The sequence below is a fragment of the Schistocerca piceifrons genome, chromosome 7 (genome assembly GCF_021461385.2).
Source record: "Schistocerca piceifrons isolate TAMUIC-IGC-003096 chromosome 7, iqSchPice1.1, whole genome shotgun sequence".
NCBI lineage: Eukaryota > Metazoa > Arthropoda > Insecta > Orthoptera > Acrididae > Schistocerca > Schistocerca piceifrons.
This window is the reverse complement of record NC_060144.1, coordinates 316,541,429-316,566,948: the sequence shown is the minus strand read 5'-3', so window position 1 is coordinate 316,566,948 and position 25,520 is coordinate 316,541,429. Positions and strand designations below refer to the sequence as shown.

Here is a 25,520-nt window from a genome sequence, read left to right as displayed (position 1 = left end):
TGTCGCGGCATGCTACCAGTGTTAAAGACTGCGATGGAGCTCCGTATGCCACGGCAAACTGGCTGACACTGACGGCGGCGGTGCACAAATGCTGCGCAGCTAGCGCCATTCGACGGCCAACACCGCGGTTCCTGGTGTGTCCGCTGTGCCGTGCGTGTGATCATTGCTTGTACAGCCCTCTCGCAGTGTCCGGAGCAAGTATGGTGGGTCTGACACACCGGTGTCAATGTGTTCTTTTTTCCATTTCCAGGAGTGTATATCACGAAAATGGACAGTACCGTATATATACTCCTCTCAGCACTAGGGCATCTACGACCAACGGGTGCCCACAGCACCTCAGTGGGCCGAAGTCGCTCTCAGAACTGTTCTACAAATTCGGGATTGTTTCCCCTTGGCACAAATGCGCTACTGTTTCTGCTCCAAACCTGCTTCCTTGCTTGCTCGCTTTTCTTCACAGATCTCCAGACTCAGGGATTACAAGAACACATGTATTTTTTTCACATGGGCCACCATAATATTATACCATTTTCGCGGTACTTCTCGATGTCAAGCACTAGGCAGCATCCTAACGATCGCTAGCACAACATAATTCCCAAGATATAGACTGGAAATTATTTCTCTACAAACCCCATGCTTTAGCAAGGTGCAGCGTGCTGTAAGCCACTGAGTAACTACAAACAAATAGAGGAAACTTATATTTCCACTCTCGAATACCGATGTCGGCGATGTACCAGATTCCAAGTCATTCTTATAATTTACAAGCCGAGTAAGGTCTTTCTGATGTCTAGAGAACAGGCAAACGTGTCTTCCACATGCTAGATCCACACACCACAATCGATCTTCTATCAGCTAAATAAAGGCGTGAAATGTGCAGCAGTCAACCGAACAATTTACATGGGAGGGAATAACGATCCAGCACAAATATACCCAAATCTTTGAAGTATCATATAGGGAAGTGGGCTACTTAATCATTTGCATCTCTTGGAGCGAGCTATAACCACATTCTGTTTATCTTCTTATTCGTTGAAACTCTCAGAATTAATTTTTCAGGTGTTTTTATAGATGTATTAGTACAATCTGGTACTACACACTATTCCTAACTCATTTTCCGAAACGTAAAATCCAAAACACGATGTCAGTGTGAATGAGAATAAGATGACATAATGCGGCATTTACGACAATCTGCGCAACACAGTCAAATACGCTATCTTTCGATACTTCGAAGAAAAGTGCGTCTGTGTCGTCTGCTAGCCGCTTTGTGTTTGTGGCCCTGTGCGCGCTGCAGTGCGCATGCACGGATCTGTGGCCGCTTGCTTTTGATTTGCTTGCGCGATGCGAACCGACAACAGCGCTTCGGTTCTCTAGACCTGAACGGTATCGGTTCCGAAATGCATACTGAATAATGCAGGGGCTCTAATTCGAGTACTAGACAGTTCGGTGCTCTTGAGTACCGAAACGATCGGTAAAATAGCGAAAAGATACAGAATAGGCAACCAGACCGTGGGCAACATACCTTTCACCAATACTGCATTTTCGGCATCAGAGGCATCCTGCTCCACCCGCACCAATCTCCAGCTGCCGGTGCAGACTCAACATGTGTTACCAGGCAGGTTCCCTAAGCTATCTGCATTACAAAAGGACAACCCAAAAACTTGGTTCGCCTTAGTGGACCACCTCCTGGATATCCACAGCATTTCCAATGATGGTGCCCATTTTGTCTGCCTGATGAGCCATCTCCATGCACATACAGGCCTCATCAGCGACTTGCTCCTCTCACTGCCCACATCGCACAATATTTGATGGCCATTGCTCATCGAGCACCTTTGCTGCCCTCCAGCGGAAGCTATTCATCACATTACACATGAGGACCATCTTGATGACCACACCCCTTCGCAACTTGGACAGCGTCTATGTGCTTTAATCAACGACCATGGATTGCCGGACGCCACTCGTAGGACATTGTGGATGGTCAAAATGCCTTCGGATCTGCAGCTTCCTCTGATGTCTCACTTCACTGACCCACTCAAGGTTCGATTACATTTGGAGGATAAGACCTACGCCATTATTTGTCACCTATACCACCTGTCATGAATGACATCTCCACCATCCTACTCAACTGGCACACCTGTGCCTCCGGTTCAGCTCCCACCCGTCAGAGGCTGGAGCACTCTGCCTTGGTGCCTCAGCTGCCCATCAGGAGCTGCCACCTAGTGGCCTACAGGATGTACTGCCAGCAGGTTCCTGACAGCCGCTGACCTCACCCGAGCAGTGACCCGATCTGCTACTGGGCCCACCGCAGTCAGCCACTAACCCCGCCAGCACTGCACTATCCTGCCACCCAGCCTACCCACTGTGCTGCTTCGACGCTATTAACAGGGATGCTACCTGCAACTGATGCGCACCCTGTGCTAATCCGAACGAGACTGGCGTGCACGTTTAGGCACTATGCCCCACCATGTACCTTCATGGCACCTATCTTCTGATGCTGTATCACCCACTTCAGCAACGCAACACCACCCTGCCACAGATACCTCGATCGGCATCTGCTTTCTTGTCGACACTGGCGCCGACAGTGTCATCGTGGCCAAGCACACTGTAAGGGGTTCATTACTGTTCGCTAGCGCACTTGAACAGATGTAATTTCGATGGACTGCTCATGCGCTGCCTACGATATGGAATATCTATGCTACAATAGAATCGCAGGTCAGAGCAGTGTTGGCAGTAAGTCGAGTTTAGTAGCTCACAGAGAGCAGTCGTGTTTTGTAGCTTGCACAGAGCACTTGAGTTCTGAAGTTTGGACAAGGCAGTCCAGTGGTTGACTTGTGTTGGGCCAGTCGTGCAAAACAATGGTCGTGCCTGAGAGATGTAGTAAAAAAAAAATGTTCTGTGTTGGCATTCGCATATGTTAATTGCCAAACTGATTTAACCACAATTGTGATGTTAAAGTCCCATGTAATTCCTTGCAGAAATGTTTCAATAATAACTTTTGTTCTGAAGAAAACTTTTGCCAGTCATTTATCTGAGTTTAAAGATTTTACGAATTTTTCCTGTGCTTACTCATGTTGATTAAGCAAAAGAAAATCAGTTGTTTTCCTACAAATGAAAACCTAGAGGCCAGCATTGCACTGGGTTGTGTCAAATTTCTCATAGGAGCACATATATAGATAGCATTATCTGGCGACATCATTGTGAGGTCAGAATTTTTCAGTTTATTCAGGATGATTTCACAGGGCCATGATGCAGCCCTGCTGACATCAGAACTTATTAATCTCGATATGCAGTCAGTCTTTAATGGAAGGTCACATTAAAACTTGAAATTTTATTATTGGAAGGACTTTTTTCTATTGGGAACTTAAACAAGAATTTTCTGTTGGGAGGTTACACTAAATGTGAATATTATAATTAAATTTTTCTTTTGGGAGGTTACAACACTGTTGATGTGCTATTCCCCACTATCCTTGCATTGATCGCCACCAACTGTTCTCTCATTGTGGTCCTCTGCTCCATCAAGATGTCACTTCATCTCTCACCAGTTCACACCTTCCCTTGGACCTTCCACACTGCTAATGTGGATGAACCTGTGATGGGGTTGAATTTTCTACACGCAGCGCAGAGAACATTGTGGCAGACTACCTTTCCCACACCTGCGTGCTAACTGCACTGCTAAGATCAGACAACGGTACATCACTCTGCCCATATACTACCTGGTTCAGCAATCCCTGTCCTTTGTGACACTTCTACAGACACACTTCACCCCCTGGTCACCGCCGCTTTTCCCCATAGGGTCTTTACTGCCTTGTGTGGTTTACCTCACCCTGGGACATGGGCCATGATGCGGCTGGTTATGGAGAGCTTTGTCTGGCCTGGTGTCAAGCAACTGTCGTGCTTGGAGCCATGCGTGCATTCCGTGCCAGCACAGCAAGGTCGGCAGGCACGCCAAACCTCCTCTGGGCGAGTTTGACATCCCTAAGGGGTGTTTCCCACACATCCATATCGACATCGTTGGTCCCCTTCCTCCGTCAGAGCTACAGATATTCTTGTCAGTCATCGACCGTGTGGCCCACTGGGTTGAGCCAGTCCCCCTTACTGACACCACGGCCGAGACTGTTGCCCATTCCTTCATCTCGGCGTGGTTTGCTATCTTTGGCTGTCCCCTATCTCTCATTACCAACCAGGCACACTAATTTGAGTCCACACTCTTCGTATGACTGTGAGCTCTGCAGCATCGCCAAGTTCCATACCACAGCTTACCACCTGCAGGCAGTGGCCTCTTCGAGCAGTGGCACCACACTCAAGGCCCCCTTAATGTGCCACAGAGGCCTACTGTCGGAGGCCCTCCTGTGGGTCATGCTGGATGTTTGCTCGGCTCATAAGGAATATCTTAATGCCTTGCTCGCGGAGGTTCTGTACAGCGAGCTTCATTGAGGATTCACCTCCCGCTGCATCAGAGGGTCTCCCCACCCTGGTGGAGCATGTCCACACACACCTCCGCACCCCCCCTGCCCTGCTCCCATACCATACCATTCCCTTGTCCACAAAGCTATAATTGTCATGTGTACAAGTGTACAATAAATGTATATTTCATATCGAAGTGAGTTCTCTCTCGACTAATCTCCCTTGGTAACCACAGACCTATGTACTGGCAGAAGTTATTCCAAGAATGGTGGCAGCAAGCAAATCAAATCTTCAGGAATCAATCATTCTGTCGCATTACACAGCGTGTATCTCACTCAAAAACCGCATTTGAATGTTAGTTGATGCTGAGATAATCGTGTTGTGTCCTGTGCCAAAAGAAGAAAAGTCTGCCCACATTTGTTGGTATTCGACAGCAGTGACATTTATCATTCCGCGGCATTGCTACTCGTGACCCATGACTGTTGCGAAAATATGGAATTGATACATTCAGAAAACCATACTCAATACCATGCAACATCTATATCAATGTCTTCACAGGACTAGCACCTGAGAGGACAGACATACTGTTGCTTGGACATACATGACTGTACATTCTTTGAGTCAGGTAGGAGTTTTATTGTAGCACGACAAGTATCCACAGAGATAGTGGAATGATGTCTGGAACACCAGACAGTCAGTACAGTTGTGACCATTATTGCAGTTCCCTTCATGCCGATATTATCTGGAACTAAATATCACTTAATCACTCACAGCAAACTATACCCTGCTCCATTCAGACGTAAATCCAAGCTGTCTTATCGAAATACCCAATGACTTCAAACTTTTTAAGCACGCACTAGTATGACATTCGTTACCATACATCATCTCAAGATGCAAACACAAATGCTCTCTCCCATCTCCTCATGGGTCCTGACCCTTCATTTGATTCTCAGGAGCCCACGTGCTTTCAGACAGATGGTACACGCAGTGCAACTGTTGAGGGTTCAAAAATCCATAAGGAGGTCAAAACCATAGCCACTGGCAATGACCCTCTACTTCATCCAGCGTGCCATTTTGTCACTAACGGTTGACCCATATATCCACATCCAAAACCAGCAGAGTGCTTTTCACATACCTTTAATAAACAGCTTTAGCAATCACAACAAAGAGGATACCCTGATGGAATTCCACTCTTTGTAACAGACCATTCTAATTCATGGACAGTCCCAGAACGAGATACTTCATGGCTACTGCTGACACACCTTGTTAGATCTCTTGCATCCCATGATGCATTCATCAGCTCACGCATGTTACTCAGTGGTCTCACCAGCACCTATAGCCAGGTGCCAGTTTGGATCCCGGACAGTTACCGCCACCTACAGTACGGTGTATTTTGAGGTAGACCCCAATGGGATGAATCTCCAAAGCCACACCAATCAACTTCATGCCCAAATACACCCTGTTGTCTGGATTAAGACCCATCTCCCTTTCTGTCTTTACAATTCAACTTTGGACAGCACAAATCGGGAACCTATGGAAATGGAACTTTTGTGACTGCTGCCAGGCATATACATTGAGTAAACAAAATGATACTTCCCATTCCTTGGCATTACATAACTGCAATCTTTAGATTTGGAAAGATGAATTATTTCTATTTTTGTGACACGAGTCAAATAAGCCTTAGAAAATTGTTCCTTGAAACACTGAATTCCAATATGTAAAACTACAAAATAACTTCTCCAGTAATAATCATGGCCACTGGCAGAAGCACAGGGTAGTGCCATCATTCAAGTTTAGAGAAATCTTTTGAACTTTTAGAAATTTCCAATCTTCAACATCAATTTTTTAAATTCCAAGCAAGAGCTCCATACTTCATCGAAACTTTCATCAATTTGAGATAACTGCACAATTTCTCGGACACTTAATATTGTCCATGGCTTTTTGGAGCTGTGAAGAAGAATTTTGCAGAAGAGTGCTCAGAATTTCAACTGGTTCTAAAATTTTAATAAGAAATGTAGTGACAAAGATAAATTCAAGGCACAAAATTAAAGAAACTTATCTTTAGCACCAGCATCTGAGATTTTTCGAGTCCAAGTTCCTCAAAGGACAAAACTAACGATTCGTAATTCTGGAAAATAGTTCGCGATGAATTTATTCAACACCACCTAACAGGGTCAAATGACTGAAGAGCTACAGAATGAACCAAGCTAGCACCTTGGGCAGCTTGTAGAAACTCAATTATTGTTAGTCACTTGGGAGAACCGCATACAAACTTGGCCATTTCTTTCTCGTTTGAAGGATAGTCCCCAACCATGGTCTGATTTTGCATTTTCTCTTAGGCCACAAGGTTCATGGAATGGGCAAAACTGTGAACATGCAAAGCTCACAACCCAATTTCTCTGATATTTGCTTGCAACCCTGGAAAAGCACTGGTCATATTGCTCCATCAGCAGCAATATCTCGGTATGACTTGATATTTAGAGAAAAGCAGGGAGATCATCCATTATGATTGACAACAATACTTAAACTGTGGTAGATTCTGTATTATTTGATAAAATTCATTAACTTGAAAATTATCACCACTGACACACCAAAAGCAAATTCAAACCTGCTCCTGTTGACATATGTCACTAGTTTCATCCACAATTATTGAACAGTACTGAGAATACTTTACAAAATTTAGCAAATCTGTATAAGGCTTCATTAGTCATAATAGAACCTACTTTATTTGTTATGTTACGTGAATGCCATCTGCACTTTGTACGCCAAAATCAAGAGGAAAAAGCAGAGTTATCTTCAGCAACTAACTCCAACAATCCATTATAGTTAGAATGTTCATCTGTGTGACCATGGATTGCTAACCCCTGTACCATGAGATAATGCGGTGAAGATAACATTTTCAAAAGAGTTGTTCTTGTAGACTTCATATCTCCCTCCCTACCATTAGGCATTAAACACTGTACATTCACACCTTTCTCAATTGCACTTTTCCTATACACCAAGACATATGATAATTCGACTTTTTGTGACAAGCAAACCTTTCCAACACTTTGTTCGAAGCAGAAAAACAAACTTAAATGAATACTTTTGTCACAATGTCATCTTATTTAGTTTCCTTCGCAGAAGGCCTACTTGAGGAACTTGTGGTTATCATATAGAATTAATTGAGAGATAACACACACTAAGTACTCAATACACATTTCTTAATAATGCGTATATAACAAATATGGCAGTTGAACATGTTATGCGCCGAAAGTGAACACTCGAACAAAGCTGTCCAAAGAAGCAAAAGTCACAAAGATAGGGCACTCTGCGTCAGACATGCCACAGAGCCCCCCCCCCCCCCCCCAACCAACCATCAGTTGTGTGGAGCACGGCAGAGGGAAGCCTCATTTGTTATCTCGGTGCCAACGCGGCAGTTGTAGGCGACGGCTGGCGCAGGAAGTGGAGGCGTCAGTGTCGGCGGTGCAGCAGTGCCATGGTTCAAACGGCTGCACAGGCAGAGACGAATCAGCTGAAGGCAGGTTGGTTGCATCAGGAGGCAGATCGGTGAGTGACACTGCCGGTTTCAGTCAATTAACAGACACTGTCTGTGGCCATCCGTGGAGCTGGATGATGAAAGTGTTCATACCACGATGTAGCACATGGTGAGGGCCTGAATAAGGTGGCTGCAGGGCTGCTAGGACAGTGACGTACTGCAGCATAACAAAGTCGCATGTAATGAGGTCCTTGTGGATGAACACATGTGGGGTGGGGTGGGGGTGAGGTAAGGGGGTGTGGAGGTGTGCGATGTGTGTGCATACCCATTCAACCAATGCGGTGATATCCTCAGATGCGGCTGAAGGTGAATCCTTGACGAACTTGGTGGGGAGAAGGAGAGGCTCACCATATAGAACCTTGGCGTGCAAGGCATTAAGATCTTCTTTATGAGCTGAGCGAATACCTAGTAGGACCCACGGAAGAGCTTCCGACCATAGGCCTCCGTGTCACATTAGAGCAGCCTTGAGTGTGCGTTGCCATCACTTGACCAGGTTGTTCGCCTTTGGGTGGTAGGCTGCGGTATGAAATTTGGCAATGCTGCAGAGTTCGCAGAGGCTTGTGAAGAGGGCAGACTCAAACTGGCATCTGTGGTCTGCCGTGAGAGAGAAAACAGCCAAAGTGAGCAATCCACGCTGAGACGAAGGAGGGGGTGAAGGTCTCGGCCGTGATGTCAGTAAGGGGGACCACCTCGACCCAGCGGGTCACATGAGATGATCGATGAGATGTATCTGTAACCCTCGGAAGGGAGGAGGGGACCAATAATGTCAATATGGATGTGCTCGAAATGCCCCTTGGGAATTTCAAACTTGCCCAATGAAGGTTGAGCTTGCCTGCCAACCTTGCTGCGCTGGCACGGGACACACACAGGGCTCCAAGTGCGACAGTTGTGCTTCACACCAGGCCAGACAAAGTGCTCTGTAACCAGCTGCGTTGTGGCTCGTGTCCCAGGGTGAGCTATGACGTGAAAGGCAGTAAAGACCCTATGACGAAGGGTGGCAGGGACCAGGGATCGTTGAACCAGATGGTATATGGGGCTGGATGTAGAGAGACGAGTCACTGTCTGATATTATTCACTGTCTATCATCGTCGTCGACTTTTAGTCGGGTGAGCTTCTCCAGATTCAGCGGAAGCAGTTAGCACACAGATGCGGGAAAGGTAGTCTGTCACAATGTTCTCCATGCCACGGATATAACATGCATTGGAAGAGAGCTGACAGATGTAGTCCATATGGCGGATACACTTCGGCGGAAGGTTCTTAACCGGATTACGAATAGCATCCACGAGTGGCTGTAGTCTGTATAGATCGTGAAGGGTTGCCCCTCGAGGTCACTACGGAAATGTTTAATCGCCTCGTACACAGCAAAGAGCTCACAGTTGAAAGCCAACCACTTGCACTTGCTATTAGTTTCTTGGAAGAGAAGCGGAGGGGTTGGGTGGAGTCAGTGGCATCAATCGTGATCGCAACATGGGCCTCAGGGTCAGAGTGGGCGAGTGTGACGGCTTTGGTGAGGGTAGTTTTAAGGTTACCAAAAGCATCGAGCATTGGTTTGGTCCACCCAACTTGGGTTTTCCAGTTGTGTTTTTGCTGGAGAGAGTGATGGTGAGGGCCATTTGGATGGAGGCAGCTTGAGGAATATGGTGGTGATAAAAGGTTGCCATACCCAGAAAATGACGGAGTTGAGCATAATCCTCAGGGAAAGGAAGTTCAAGAATGGTTTTGACATGAGAACTCGTCGGTCGGAGGCCATCGGCAGAGACAGTATGGCCGAGGAAGGTAACATATGTGGAACAGTTGAGATTTATCATAATTGATCACCACGCTGTTGCCAGCGAGGGCCAAACGGACTGCATCAAGGTTAACTTTATGTTCCTCAGTGGAGGAGGAAAAGATAAGTATATCATAGGCAACTGGCAGAAGTAGCAAAATGGAATGAATGAATTGCTGCCAAATCTGTGCAGCATTTTTCAGTCCATAAGGCGTGTAACACTATTCAAATAGGGCGAAGGGGGTGATGATGGCCATCTTTGGAATGTCCGGTGGATGCATAGGAATCTGATGATAAGCCTTGGAAAAATCTAAAACGGAGAAAACATAGAACCATGGAGTAACTGCATGAAGTCTTGGATATATGGAATGGGGTAGTTACAGATAATGGTGCAGGCATTAAGGGACCTGTAGTCCCTGCATATATGTAAGGTGCTGTCCTTTTTGGGAACAAGGTGAGTAGGTGAAGACCAGTTGCTATCGGAAGGGTGGAGGATGCCCAAAGCCAACAGATCCTGAACATCCTCTTTGGCACACAGAAGTTTGGAAGCATTAAGGCCCCTGGCCTTATAATGAACAGACGGACTGCTGGTAGTGCGTATCCTATCCTAGTGCGATACTCCAGTAGGAGGGTTGGCAAGAAGGATCAAGAAGGTATCCGACAGGCAAGGTTGGTGAACCAGGGTGGTGTAGGTGGGACCTTGGCTGTACTCGGCGATGGAAGGCGCGATGCAGGAATGACATGATGTGAAGAATCAGGACGAGTGCATACAGATGTGTCTTGGAGATTTGTCCGCAGTGTTGCGAAAAAAACAGCAGGCTGTGGAATGCTCGACACAGTAGGAGCTTGATGAGGAGACACAGTAGCAGCTTGATGAGGAGACACAGTAGCAGCTTGATGAGGAGAGACAGTAGAGGCATGTGATGGGTCACCTCGCTGCAGGACTGCAGATAGGCAAAGTGTGGTACGCCGTCCATGTGACAATTCAGCGGAGCCAGAGGAGATGTGGGTGCACAAGGCATCATTCTGGGTGCGGAGTTCGTCTATTTGTGACATCAGCGAGCCACATGGTTATTCAGTCGACCAGGGATGCACACGTGGAAAGCGTAGCCAATGAGGCGGAGAGTGAATTCATGCTGAACTCGTGTGAGCACGGAACTGTAGAGCCAAATGTGGCGTCCTGCAGGTCTGGTGAAAGTTCATAATGGTATAGAAAATCCATACCGTTCTCAGGTTCATCCACATCGGCAGCGTAGAAGGTCCAATGGAAGGTGTGACCAGTGATAGATGAAGTGACATCTTGATGGAGCCATGGACTGCAATAGGACTACAATTGGTGGCTACCATGGTGAGGGTGGAAGGGGATAGTGCATTGACAGCATGCTTGGTTACATGCTAACATCGGCACCAGTGTAGACAAGAAAACGGATGCCCATCAATATGTCTATGGCATAGAGGCATCGCATCACTGAAGCACTTTGGCGGGATGTGGCATCTAAATGTGCCCGCCAGTCTTGTTCGGGTAAGTGCAAGGCACAAGGCAGTTGTGAGTGGCGTCCCCCTAAGTTATGTGGAACCAGCACAGCGGGTAGGTCGGCTGGCGTGGCGGTCGGTATGGGAGGGGGTTGCAGCTAACAGCTTCGGAGCCAGTAGCCGATCGGGTTGCTGCTCAGGCAAGGTCAACAGCTGTTGGCAGCCCGCTGGCAGTACGTCCAGTAGGCTGCTAGGTAGCAGCTCCTGATCGGCAGCTGAGGTGAGCGCGCTGGCCTCTGCCGACAGGGCGCAGAACCGGAGGTGGACCAACTGAGGATGATGGAGAAGACGTTCGTGACAGGTGGTGGCGGTGACAAATGATAGCATAGGCCTGATACACCGTGCGTAACTAAACCTCGAGTGGGTCGACGGTGTGAGACAGTAGATGAAGTTGCAGGTCCGAAGGCATTTTGACCATCCACAATGTACAAGTGCAGTGTCAGGTGAAACTTGATTGTCGATTTATGCAAGTACGAGTCGCTAAAGCTGCGAAGGGATACGGTCGTCGGTATGCTCCTCATGAATAATGTGATGGATAGCCTCCGCCAGAGGGTGGGAAAGGCACTTGATGAGCAGTACTTTGGACACCGAATATTTGTGCGACATGGGTGGTGAGACAAGCAAGTCACTGATAAGGTTCGTATGTGCATGTAGGTGGCTCACCAGGCAGACAAAACACGCGTTGTCGTCCGAAATGCCGTGGATGTCCAGTAGATGGTCCACTAACACGAACCAAGTTTTTGGATCGTCTCTTTGTAATGTAGGTAGCTTAGGGAACCTGCCAGGTAACACATGTTGAGGCAGCATCGGCAGATGGGGATCAGCGCAGGCACAGCAGGACGCCTCTGATGCTGGAAGTGCAGTAGCGGTGAACGGTGTGTTGTCCAAGGTCTTTTCTGGGGCAGTGGCCACATGCAGCACACGGTGTGGAGTGAATGGGCATATAAGTCAGCACAGTATGCCCAATCTGCAAGCCCAACGAAGAACGTGGCATGAGTGTAATGACTGATGCCGCTGCAACAGTGGGTGGGGTGTGGTCGCGGTGGAGCCACGGGGTGGCTGACCCAGTAACTGGCGCGTGTGGGACGGCTAGTGCAGTTACGAAGGCGAGCAGAAAGCAGTTGTGGTACAACCATTGGTGGGGGGGGGGGGGTGTTTGCTGTGACACCATGTATGTTAGAATGCGCTACCCCATGCATAGGAATGTTCGACTCACGGTTCTGGAGCTTTGTCCTTTGTCGGCACGTCAAACCATTCCGAAGGGAACGATGTACATGAAGGATAAACACAATGTCTTTAACTGTGTCATCCATGTTGTGGCCAGGCATAAATAATTGTTCACTTTTAATGAAATTCGAAGTAAGTACACTTTCCACTCTTGGTCGCAAGCGGCATAGTTAATGGGGCCCGTTACACTTGCACCAAAAGACACTGGTAGATCCACTGTGGCGGAAACAATGTGGGCTGGCACATGAAGTTCGTAAATGATGAAAACAAGCACAAAATAACTCAGGATGAGACGACGACAGCATTGGGGTCACCACTGTAGTTATCATGGAGGATTAGTTTGGAGATAACACACACTACGTATTCAATACACATTTATTAATAACTCATATATAAGAAATGTAGCAGCTGAACATGTTACACGCCGAAAGTGAACACTGGAACAAAGCAGTCCAAAGAAGCAAAAGTCACAAAGACAGGGCACTCTGTACCAGACACATCACAAACTCATTTCCTCTCATACAGGACAAAACACTATGTCATATTTCTCATTGTATAACATCCGCTTATCTTCATCTTTCTGCTGTTTTTGGGAAGAACAACCAGCACAAACATGACCAGAGCCACCAGAAATAATATCTGCATATGTTGTACCAAACCACTTTTCTTCTTTGACGAGCAAACAATGAATTTATCCATTAAAAAACCAACAACAACACAGTAATAAACAAAATAAAAAGGAATTGCAAAAATGTAAACTAAAGCTTACTGCTCCACAAAGAACGATACTGAATGAGTAAATATTTGTTCAAGCAAAGCAGGTGGTTTAAATCTCTGCTGGCCATTGCCAGTTGTGTGGGATGTTCAAAAACTTATTTGATGTTTCTGTGAAAGAGTAGAGCTGAGCAGTTGTCAGTTGTTTCTGGATGATTGAGAAGTGCTGGACCATGATGTTAAAATTGGTGTTAAGTGACAGCTTTGAATTTTTCCCCATTTTTTAAAAAACCCTATTGCATTTTTCTTCTGAGGCCGTGAATTGTGAAGAGAGCAAATATGCATAAAATCCCCTAGCTGCATAGAATGAGTGCAAGGAGAATCTCACATCTGGCCACGCTGTACCAGCCAAGAGGAAAATGGGACATAGGCAGACCCATTATGAGCTGTCAGTGAAAAGTGAAGGTGGAACAGGCACAAGTGCCTAAGCCTTGATGTGCAGAAGAAGAAGGAGGAGGAGGAGGAGGAGGAGGAGTAGTAAATTTCTTTCCCCATTTGGTATCAGTGCTGAGCATCCCAGAAAACTTTTGGGGGAGTGAGGTGGAGGGTGTGTGAGCACCGTAGCAGCCACAGTGTCGGCGCCGCTGATTAGTATACCTCTACATGTGAACCATTTGTAGTATGAAAAATATTGAGTCTCTACTCATTTCCTTGCCACATTCGCTGTCACTTAGCAATTGCATCAATGATATGACAGTGTAACATATAAATATTGTCCACTTTGATCACGTACATGCGGTCTTTCATAAAGAAATCCAGCAGGTTACTATTGGGGAAATGTGGTGGCCAGACGATGGGTCATCTGGTTCCAATTCAGTGACAGAGAACATTTGCTGATCTATGCAGCAGAGCTCCATCTTGTTGAAACATGATGCTGGGTTGCAAGTCTTGCACCTTCTCCAACATGTGCGGATACACTGTCTTGCTCACTGTGTTTTCAGCAAACAAGAATGATCCAACAATCGTGTCATGCATTAGCCCCCTCCCCTTCTCCAGGCATTCAGTTTAGGGCTATCACAACATGTTCAATGATAGAACGCGGATGTTGCGAGCCCAAAATCCGATCATCATGTCTCTTAACTGTTCCTGATACATGAAAGCTTGTCTTATCTAATAATAAACCTTCCCAGGAATGTCAATAAGCCACAGCATACCTGTAGGAAATTTTTTGTGGCATTGCTTGTCATTCAGCATCAGATGTTGCAGAAGTTGCACTTTGTAAGCATAAAAATGAAGACGCTGGTGTACTACACGATGCAGTGTGGCTTGGCATACATTGAGTTACCTAGATGCCAGCTCAACTGACAAACAGGCTTCTGAAAAATGTTTGTTGGATGTCCTCCATTGTCTCTTCCAAAACACTACGACATGCATTTCCAGAATGTTTCAGAACATTTTCAGTTGCCAGAAACTTGTGAAAACAATTAAGAAATTGTTTCTTACCAGGTGAATCAGATCCGTACAACCTACGATAATTTCTTTGCACAGTAATTGGTGATTTTGTTTCTGTAAATCACATTTCTGCTTGCGTGCACTGCTGTGGAGTCGCCATTTTCACTTCATATGATCATGCTGCATTCTGGCGGCAATGGTTGGCACATCTGACGTGGAAATATAAATTCTGTGAGATCTAGCATACAGTGCAGTTTCATTACCATATCTATTGTAGCCTTTTCTTCTGGGTCTGTGAAAAGTGGGTGGTTTGAAAGGGATACCCTATACTTCAGTAGGTGGATGAGGAAGTCCTTTAATGATCAGCTGAGTTATTTCTTGCAGTACAGAAATTTATGAGAATCCAAAAATATGTTCCTGTAAGTGGGAGAGGATTTCTGTCAGTCCAGTTTTCTAGGCAAGTGTTGGCATTAAATAAGTGTGCAGAGACACAGTATCCAGAGCAATTAGGTTATGGATCCAAGGAGCTAGCTGGATAGTGGTATTGCTTTGAAGCCAATGTATTATATTCATTTCCACAGAAATTTGAGTGTGAGGTTTTCTGTGACACTTTCCATATTGACTTTGGAATGTACGTTTTGTTGCTGTGGAGATTATCAGCAAAAGTTGCTAGGAGCCAGTTGGAGGTAGTATATGAACTGTTAGCACCGTACATATTCCATTCAGTGGTTATACCTCTTAATGTTTCTGAAAATGGATTGCTACAGAGCTTCTAAGTATTGACTTTGGAGTAATTAAAAGTTAATCACTGTCTAACAGGTCAATATGAAGCCGGAGACCATTATTTAAGCTGACTGAGTAGTGTGGCAGATGAAACCAGTAACCCATATCCACCAATAAATGCTACAGATAAAAGTTGCAGAGCACTACATCACGTTACTTGTCTTGCGCACCACACTTCACTAGTGCAATGTTTTACAAAACAGTACACAACTAACTTCAAACTCTCAAGTTCACTTTAGGAACTGAACCAATTAACATCCAGCAAAGGGGATTTTACTGCAGCAGAGAACACTGGATTAAAAGTTATTGATGTCGTAAAACTATATGGAACTTCGTTTTAGGTTATGACCACTAACGAACTCAAGTAATATACTCGAAAATAGCGGAAATTTGCGATAAATATAGGCACATTCCTGTCGAAAGGGGAAACCCAAATAGCAGTGTTTATTTTAAAGCTATGTAGTAGTCATGTATTATAAATTGAAAATACCTTAATCTATGAAATAGTTAACTATTAATAGCAAATAAACAGCAGCTATATAGTAAAACTGATGAGGAAGCTGTTATTATCAAAGTAGCAGCTTTCTTTCTAATTTATTCAGACTTATATCACTCAAGAATGATTAGTGCTAAGCAGTATAGTGATGGTTTATTATGCTGTCCAATCAAATTAATGTGACCATCTGTCAAAAGCTGAATAACCACCTATCACAGCACACTGACCATTGCGTGATGAACAGGAAGAGGTTCAGTGAGTTCTGGAAGGTACCGACACAGCTGTAGAGCCATGCCACTCCAGTGTTGTGGCCAGATGCACTACATTTCTGAGGTGAGGAGAGACTGCATGAACAGTCCAATCAAAATGGTCCAACAGATTCTCAATTAGTTCTCAATTCAGGGAGTCTGGTGGGCGGAGGAGTACAGGAAATCCATCCTGCTGTTCTTCAAACCATGCACATTCACTGCGAGTTGTGACACACATTGCACTGTTATGCTGATAGAACCCATCGTGATGAGGAAAAACAAACTGCACATAGGGGTGGACATGGTCTCCGAAGATATACGCACACTCGTATTGAATGACTGTGCCTTCCAGAATGATGAGATCACTCAGGGAATGTCAAAAGAACATTTCTCACACCATAGTACTCTCTCCTCCAGCCTGGAGCCTTCACTTTCAGAAATTTCACGCTGTAAATGCGAGTAGCCATTTATCTAATGGAATCTGTCACCACTCAGTGGACGTCCAGCTGCAGTATGGTGTGCAAATTCCAGCCTTTGTTACCAATGAACGGTAGTCGGATTGAGTCCATTTTCCAGGCACCTGCTGCGAAGGTCCACACGCAGCAACATTCGTTGAACGGTTATTGAGGAAATACTGTTGGCAGCCCCTTGGCTCATCAGGGCGGTCAGTTGCTCAACAGCTGTATATCTATTCACTCGACAGCTATTATTTACCCATTCACCCATGCACTGTGGTGCACTGCAGTTGCACCGACACCATTTTGCCACGAGTGGTATACTTCAATCACAGTGGCTCATGAGCATTTTACAGACTTGTTTGTTATGGTCTTCAGTCCTGAGACTGGTTTGATGCAGCTCTCCATGCTACTCTATCCTGTGCAAAGTTCTTCATCTCCCAATACCTACTGCAGCCTAGATCCTTCTGAATCTGCTTAGTGTATTCATCTCTTGGTCTCCCTCTACGATTTTGACCCTCCACGCTGCCCTCCAGTACTAAATTGGTGATCACTTGATGCCTCAGAACATGTCCTACCAACCGATCCCTTCTTCTAGTCAAGTTGTGCCACAAACTAATCTTCTCCCCAATTCTGTTCAATACCTCTTCATTAGTTATGTGATCTACCCATTTAATCTTCAGCATTCTTCTGTAGCACCACATTTTGAAAGCTTCTATTCTCTTCTTGTCTAAACTATTTATCGTCCATGTTTCACTTCCATACATGGCTACACTCCATACAAATACTTTCATAAACGACTTCCTGACACTTAAATCACTACTCGATGTTAACAAATTTCTCTTCTTCAGAAATGCTTTCCTTGCCATTTCCAGTCTACATATTATATCCTCTACTTCGACCATCATTAGTTATTTTGCTCCCCAAATAGCAAAACTCTTTTACTACTTTAAGTGTCTCATTTCCCAATCCAATTCCCTCAGCATCACCCGACTTAATTCGACTACTTTCCATTATCCTCGTTTTGCTTTTTTTGATGTTCATCTTAGACCCTCCTTTCAAGACATTGTCCATTCCGTTGATCTGCTCTTCCAAGTCCTTTGCTATCTCTGACAGAATTACAATGTCATCGGCGAACCTCAAAGTTTTTATTTATTCTCCATGGATTTTAATACCTACTCCTAAATGTTCTTTTGTTTCCTTTACTGCTTACTCAATATACAGATTGAATAGCATCGGGGAGAGGCTACAACCCTGTCTCACTCCCTTCCCAACCAGTGCTTCCCTTTCATGCCCCTCGACTCATAACTGCCATCTGCTTTTCGCTCCCTGTATTTTACCCCTGCTACCTTCAGAATTTGAGAGAGAGTATTCCAGTCAACATTGTCAAAAGCTTTCTCTAAGTCTACAAATGCTAGAAACGTAGGTTTGCCTTTCCTTAATCCTTCTTCTAAGATAAGTCGTAAGGTCAGTATTGCCTCACGTGTTCCAATATTTCTACGGAATCCAAACTGATCTTCCCCAAGGTCAGCTTCTACCAGTTTTTCCATTCGTCTGTAAATAATTCGCGTTAGTATTTTGCAGCTGTGACTTATTAAACTGATAGTGCGGTAATTTTCACATCTGTCAACACCTGCTTTCTTTGGGATTGGAATTATTATATTCCTCTTGAAGTCTGAGGGTATTTCACCTGTCTCATACATCTTGCTCACCAAAGAGTTTTGTCAGGACTGGCTCTCTCAAGGCCATCAGTAGTTCTAATGGAATGTTGTCTATTCCCGGGGCCTTGTTTCGACTTAGGTCTTTCAGTGCTCTGTCAAACTCTTCACGCAGTATCATATCTTTCAAAATGCTTCCAACCTTCGCCCGAAAGCCAATGATGTTGCCCTTCTGGACATCAGATAAATTTCTCCGTTTCTGCTTTAAGACAACTGCACTGATCTCCCACCCCACCCCGAACACTATAACCCTCCACTACTTATGCAGCCACCTCCGATCTGGAGTGGTTATTACACACTGGCATTGAAAATAGGTGGTGGTCACATTAAAGTGACTGGGCAATTATTAATACATTCCTGTTCCATTTGCAAATGGAGTGAGGGGAAAAACAACTGTCTAAATGCATCTGTGTAAGTCCTAATTTATTTTGTCTTGACTTATCACAGTAATTATACAAGACATATGTTGATGGAAGTACAATTGTTCTGCTATCAGTCACACATACCAGTTCTCTAAGTTTCTTGTTAATGATTTGTAAAAAGAACATTTTCTTTTCTCTGGGGAACACATTTGAGTTCATGGAAATTTTCCCTAATACTGGCCTGTTAAACCTACTGGTAACAAATCTAGCAGTAGCTGTCTGAACTGTTTCAGTATATTCCTTTAATCTGAGCTGTTGGAGATCCCAAACATTCAAGCAGTACTCAACCACACGTGTTCTTTGAGGTCTTCTTTGTAGAAGAACTACACTTTTCTAGAATTCTCCAAATAAACCAAAGCTGACCATTCATCTTCCCTTCAACCAGTCGTATATGCTCATTCCTTTTAATTTTGTTTGCAGTGTTATGTCTAGATATTTACTCAATGTGACTGTCAAGCAGCATGTCACTAATACTGTGTTAAAACATTACAGGACTTATCCCTACTCATCTACAATGACTTACATTTTTCTACATTTACAGCAAGTAACTACTCATCACATCAAATAGAAATTCAAAGTCATCATCTATCTTTTACATTCACTTAACACTTTGCTGACTATTCTTTAGTGTACAGAAAACAGATGCAGACTTGTTCACCCTAACCATCAGATCATTTATGTATATAGAGAGCTGTCCTATAAAGCTTCCCCGGGGCACACCTAACAATATCCTCATCTATGGTGAACAATCGCCATCAACATCTTAATACTGGATCCTATTACTTAAAAAGTCTGAGCTATTAACATATGAGAACCTACTCCCTATGCTCGGATCCTCATATGTGTCTGCAGTCTGGCACCGTACCAAACATTTTCTGGAAATATCGGAATATTGAATTTGCCTGCTGCCCTACAATCATGGTTTGCAAGATATTGTATGAGAAAAAGACAGGCTGTTTTGTGCAAGTGATTCTTTCTAAATCTGTGCTGATTTGTAGACAGTGGCTCATCTGTCTCAAGGCAATTTATTGTATTCAAACTTGGCATATGCTCCATAATTCTGCAACAGACCAATTTTAAGGGCATTGGCCTGTAATTTTGCAGGTTCGTTGTTTTTTCCTTTCTTATATATGGGAGTTATTTGCAGTTCCTTTGGGACATTTGAGGCTTTGCACTAAGCGAGAATTCACAATAAATACAAGTAAGGGGACGATGACGAAGAGCACTTTGGACGTGGCAACTTATTTGTTTTCAACGATTTGAGTTTCTTCTCAATGCCAGGGATACCCACTTCAAAGTCTTCCAAACAGGAATTTGCGCAACTACAAGACATTGATATTCCTGAACAATTTTTTGAATGCAAAAATTTGAAACTTCAGCAGTTCTTTTTGTCTTCTATCGCTACGCCAAACTGGCTGACAATTGACAGGATACAAGCCTTCAATGCACTTGGTGATTATGTAGAAGCAGAATTTTGTCTTGGTTTCGGCAAGATATTTTGCTAATTTATGACAGTTGTATGCTTTACACACGGAAATTTTCAAACACAAATGATTTCAACTAACTTTTGCCTGCCGAGTGTGTGTGTGTGTGTGTGTGTGTGTGTGTGTGTGTGTGTGTGTGTGTGTGTGTTTTCTTCAATTGAGAGTACAATAATCAGTTTCCTCAGCATTTTCAAAATTTTGTAATGAAACCACGGAGGATCTTTATCTTTAAGCCCGTTACTCGGCACATCCTGCTTCAGGAGAGTTATTTACAAATGGTTCAAAATTTGCTGATAAATGATGTCCTCTCACTGTCTGACAAGGGAATGGTCAGACTTGTCATTTTGAAAACTGTTGCTTTTTTTTTTTACTGCTGTGAGTTAGCACTGAGAACAGTGCGTAAACAATATTTTATCTGCTGACATGGCCTGGAAGTCTTTAAAAAACCTTTACAAAGTAAGATGTTTGTCGCATGGTTCTTGCACATTTAACTGCTTACTATACAGCCCTGACATCCCTTGTTCTGCTATGCCAGTGCCATCTACGGTGGCTTTAGCTACATGTCACACTGTTGCCACAGCAATGAGAAAGCCGATTTGCCCAGTGAAAGCAATATTAAGATAATTAAACTTTCGTTGACGAGGACAACTGCAAAGACGATGCACAACAGCCCTATGAGTCACAGACGTTAGACAAAACTAGGTCGGTGTTTGAAATGAGTCAGGCCTCATATCAGCATATTCTGAGGAGTGCCACACACATTTAATCAAATTTTGAAGCCTTTGAGAGGGAAACTGATGATGTACTGCTAGCTTGCAACTCTAGAACGTTGTCACGCTGATAGACTGGAAACTGCAGTGATGTACTCACAATAATTTCTCTGTTAGTTTTCTGTAACATTCTTTCCATTGACGGAAAAATTGTCTAACAGTTTATGTTCATTGTGCTGAGTGACATCTGAACTATCTCTGCTTTGTTGGAGCTCGAAATATTGCTTTTAATGAATCAGAACATTTTTGACCTGACCACCAATCTAGAAGAAGAGTTGTTCTCACAGAACAGAAGACAAGCATGATGCACGAGACTTTTTCATTTCCCATTTTTTATAAATTTCAATGGGTCTACCACAAGATTGTCTGCATAGAACTTTGTTGTTCTGCCACATGGTCTGAAACATTCAGTTTATTCCTTAAGACATACATATAATTTAGGCAGCAATGAAGCATCCATTCTAATTATGCACCTTTTAGTGTATGAATGGTTGAGTGCAATCGCCTCTGTTTTCCCCTTTCTTTTAGCACCTACTTTGTTTTGAAAACCAGACTAATCTGCACTTTAAACTTAAAATTCACTAAAACTAGTGATTGATCTTGTGCTTTGCATTCATTCATAAAAAGCTTTCATTTCTGTTTGAATCGCTTCATTTTGCAACCTGTTTCTCAATATGTATTTTGTTATTTTTCTTGGCACAATTTTGTGTTCTACTGAAGTGATAGCTCAAAAAGTCATACATTTGACTGTCTCAATCTCTAGTCAACTCTTATGTCATCTAGTGACTTTTTCCATCTATACAATTCACGTTCAGAATGGACAAAGCAATATGTATTTCGAACAGTACTGACATACAGCAATTTCTTACCACTTTCAACCAACCAAAACATTGCTGCTTTTTGTCTGATACGTAATTTTATTTACTGGTGTTGCTTTTGGAGATAACTAATGATTGCATGTGGCATTACTTTTGGAGATAACTGATTATACATGACACTATCACTCCAAGAGTCTTCACGAGTAAGTTTCTTTACCGTCTGCAGATTTGCAATCTGCAACATCAAGTGTTTCAGTCATTTCTAGCCACATGTCTGCACTATTTCCATGTTCGTCTAGAAATTTAACTACCATTTCACACAGTATATAATCTTCACACATGTTTTCTGTTGCTGGCTTCATTTGACATCTGATGTCTATCTCCATAGTGAGCAGAAAAATATTTGCAGTGCTTGCTGTCACCTGTGATGGTAGACTATGTTCAGCATGAAATTGCTTGTGGAGTATAGATGAAGCACAGAATTGCTTTCACAACTAGCACCAGAGCTATATTTTTCAAAATATGTACCAGGAATTGAAAACTTCTCAAAGAAACTGATATTAGTTCCCCTTTTTCTTGCAGCAATATTCCTCTTTAGTGAATGCCGCCTAGAATGAGCCAAATGAAAAGAAGCTTGGAAAATTATACAACAAAACTGACACACCAGTCACAATACAATGTTTGTTCATTCATTCATTAACCAAGCAGTGGCAGAACAACACACATGAGGATATTTAAATCTGCACGATTTTGGAGCCTGGCAGAAGGGTTGAAGGAGCAGGGCTGGTGAGGTTCAGGAAATGGGATAGTTCAGGAAAGTCTCCCAGAGCACCGGGTTAGGAGTGTAACCGCATGGGGTAAGAAGTCTGGTGACTGCCATGACCCAGGGTTCTGGGCAATTTTTACAAACTCTCCCCATTCCTCAACCTCACCCATCTTTTTCCTTCACCCTTCTTACTTCTGCTTCAACCCTCCTGCCATCACTTGGTGATTAGATTTTTTATAAATCCAGTTCCATTATAGTTTCAAAAATTGATTATTTTCATTAACATTTATTTATTGTTATATTCAATAACTTCGTGCATACTCAAGGATGCTCCACAAATTGTGTTTTACACAAATTTATTTTTCACATAAATTACAAAAGTAGAACAGTGAAATCTCCACTTACATTGTTAACATTTTTAAGACTTTGCACTCAAAGTTTATTCAACAACAATCTTTGTTGCACTTCTTTATGATGATATTACTTGAGTTGTCATCAAAGTTATATTTGTAAATAGCCAGTTTTGATCATTAAATGTGGTCACACAATATTATAACATTAACAGCAAATTCTTACTTTCAGATGGACTCTGGAGCATGCATTTTCTACTTGCCTTATAAGATCTTAGATAATTTGCCTATGGATTAAGAGAGGCTTCTGTTCCAACGATAATGACCCCATCTCATACCTCATTTCTTGAAGATATGAGCAGTGAAGTTTTACATGGACAGATTCAAGTCCCCTACATTTTGTATTCAGAACTGAAGGAACTGCAGCCATCTTGCCTACATTTTATTTACATTAATTACGAACTGCATAATTTTGTTTGAGGATAAAAATAGTAATAATAATTATTTACTGCTAGAATCAGCTTTTTTACCCTACGAGATTTAACTATTTTCAGAAGAGTGGTACGTCATCGGGGATGTCATCTTGAGGATTTGAATTAACATTATATTGAAGTGAGGCATTTATTTTCAACATGAAAATATAGAATTTTTCAGATATTCCCTACATGTTTAGGTAATGATTCGACAGTTAACAACATTTCTTAACTACAAGGTGACCTGTTGTTTATTCAGTTTGCTGAATATATCCTCAAGCACGCTTAGCTGCAGGAGGAGTCTGTTTCAACTGAAGAATAATGGAACGCATGCGGGAGACATCCTTACTGGTCTTGCTTGATTTAGGGTTGAAATCACACAGCTTTGCAATCCTCTCCCACTCAGTGCCTGGCTCAATTTCTCCTGCTTCAGCAACAAATTGTTTCTCAGCATTCCTGTAAAGTTAATGAAATGTTATTAAATCGATCTCTGCTATAGGGTGCTTAAATAAATATGATCAGCAGCTGTTAGTAATTATGCAAATTATTTTAGCAAAATATATAGCACTTACTTAGCTGCTTCCCTGTGTCAGCATTAAAAAAAAAGAAGAGAATATTTAATATTACATTTTCATTACAACTGATAGCATATTTTCAGCATAAAAGTCTTTGTGTAATGGCAAGAATAAATTACAACAGTGAGTTACACCATGTTAAATATGCAGTTGTTCCATAATCTTCCCAAGAGTGATAACGGCGGGGAGGGGGGGGGGGGGGGGGGGGAGAATGGTGGCCCACCTATTCCACAAAGGATGAACATTTTAGAGCAAGGAAGCCCTCCAAGAGGAAGCAGGTAATATAATTGCTTTTCCAAAATTAACAATAGACTCTTTAGAGCAAATCATTCCAACTTACCGATTTGCCGCCTTTGTTTTGGCTATCTGCTCCTCATGATGCTTATACCATTCTTCCAGCTCTTTCTTAGCTTGCTCCCGTAGTTCTTCCTTCCGTTTTTCTTCATTAGCATCTAAAAACAGGAATATATTGTTCTCAAAACAGACACAGAAGATTAGTACTAATAAATGATTAATTTGTCAGTGTAGTCTATCCAGTGTAGGGCTATCCACAAAGTACATTATGTTTTGGAATTAAAAATAAATAAAAAAATTGGAAATTTTTTTATTATGTACAGATGAAAGCCACACTTAAATACTACTTTTCTACATAGTTGCCATTTAAATTAAGGCACTTATCGCAGCGATGGACGAGCTTTGAAATTCCTTCATCGTAAAATTCGGCCGCCTGCGCCTTCAACCACGTGGTTACCTCTTCTTGAAGCTGTGCGTCGTCATCAAAACGCTGCATAGCCAACCGCTTCTTCATTGCTGGGAATAAGTGGAAGTCGCTCGGTGCCAGGTCGGGACTGTACGGCGCATGAGGAAACAACTCCCACTTAAAAGATTCGAGAACTTCACAAGTGGCATTTGCCGTGTGGGCCCGGGCGTTGTCGTGAATCAGCAAGATCTTTGAGCCCAACTTTCCCCTGCGCTTGTTTTGTATTGCTCTTCTGAGGTTGTGCAGAGTTTGGCAATACCTTTGAGAGTTTATTGTAGTGCCTCTTTCCAGGAAATCCACAAAAATCACACCTTTTCTGTCCCAAAAGACAGTCGCCACGTGGTTGAAGGCGCAGGCGGCCGAATTTTACGACGAAGGAATTTACAAGCCCGTCCATCGCTACGATAAGTGTGTTAATTTAAATGGCAACTATGTAGAAAAGTAGTATTTAAGTGTGGCTTTCATCTGTATATAATAAAAAAATTTCCAATACTTTATTTTTAATTCCAAAACGTGATGTACTTTGTGGATAGCCCTCGTATCTTATTTTGCAGTTGCTAAGTGTTTAGCAATACCAAACTGAATTAAAGATAATATGTTTAGTTTTTTACTGTACAGAAAAATTAGAAAAACATGTTATGAGAGCCTTACATTAGTACGTAAACAACCTTTAAATTGTGGCAGGCTCCTGCATCCAACCAGACACAGATTTTCCATGACAACTTGACATTTCAGGATGCACTGCTTATTGATATTTACTTACAAAAGCTACTTA

The 25,520-nt window shown here is 43.2% G+C and overlaps 1 protein-coding gene across 7 annotated transcripts in view; it reads right to left on the bottom strand.

The window, feature by feature from the left end:
• Positions 1 to 23,542: 23,542 nt before the first annotated feature.
• The window catches only part of LOC124804797 (clathrin light chain), a 60,272-nt gene continuing 58,294 nt past the window's right edge, over positions 23,543 to 25,520 (bottom strand). For 6 of the 7 annotated variants that reach the window (XM_047265128.1, XM_047265131.1, XM_047265127.1 and 3 more), the window contains 3 exons: positions 24,326 to 24,437; positions 23,983 to 23,994; positions 23,543 to 23,866 (listed from right to left, as the gene is read on the bottom strand). In XM_047265128.1, the coding sequence (XP_047121084.1) occupies positions 23,686 to 23,866; positions 23,983 to 23,994; positions 24,326 to 24,437 (305 nt within the window). In that variant the 3' untranslated portion in view covers positions 23,543 to 23,685. The remainder of the gene's footprint in view (positions 23,867 to 23,982; positions 23,995 to 24,325; positions 24,438 to 25,520) is intronic. The other variant, XM_047265129.1, reaches the window with a different exon arrangement.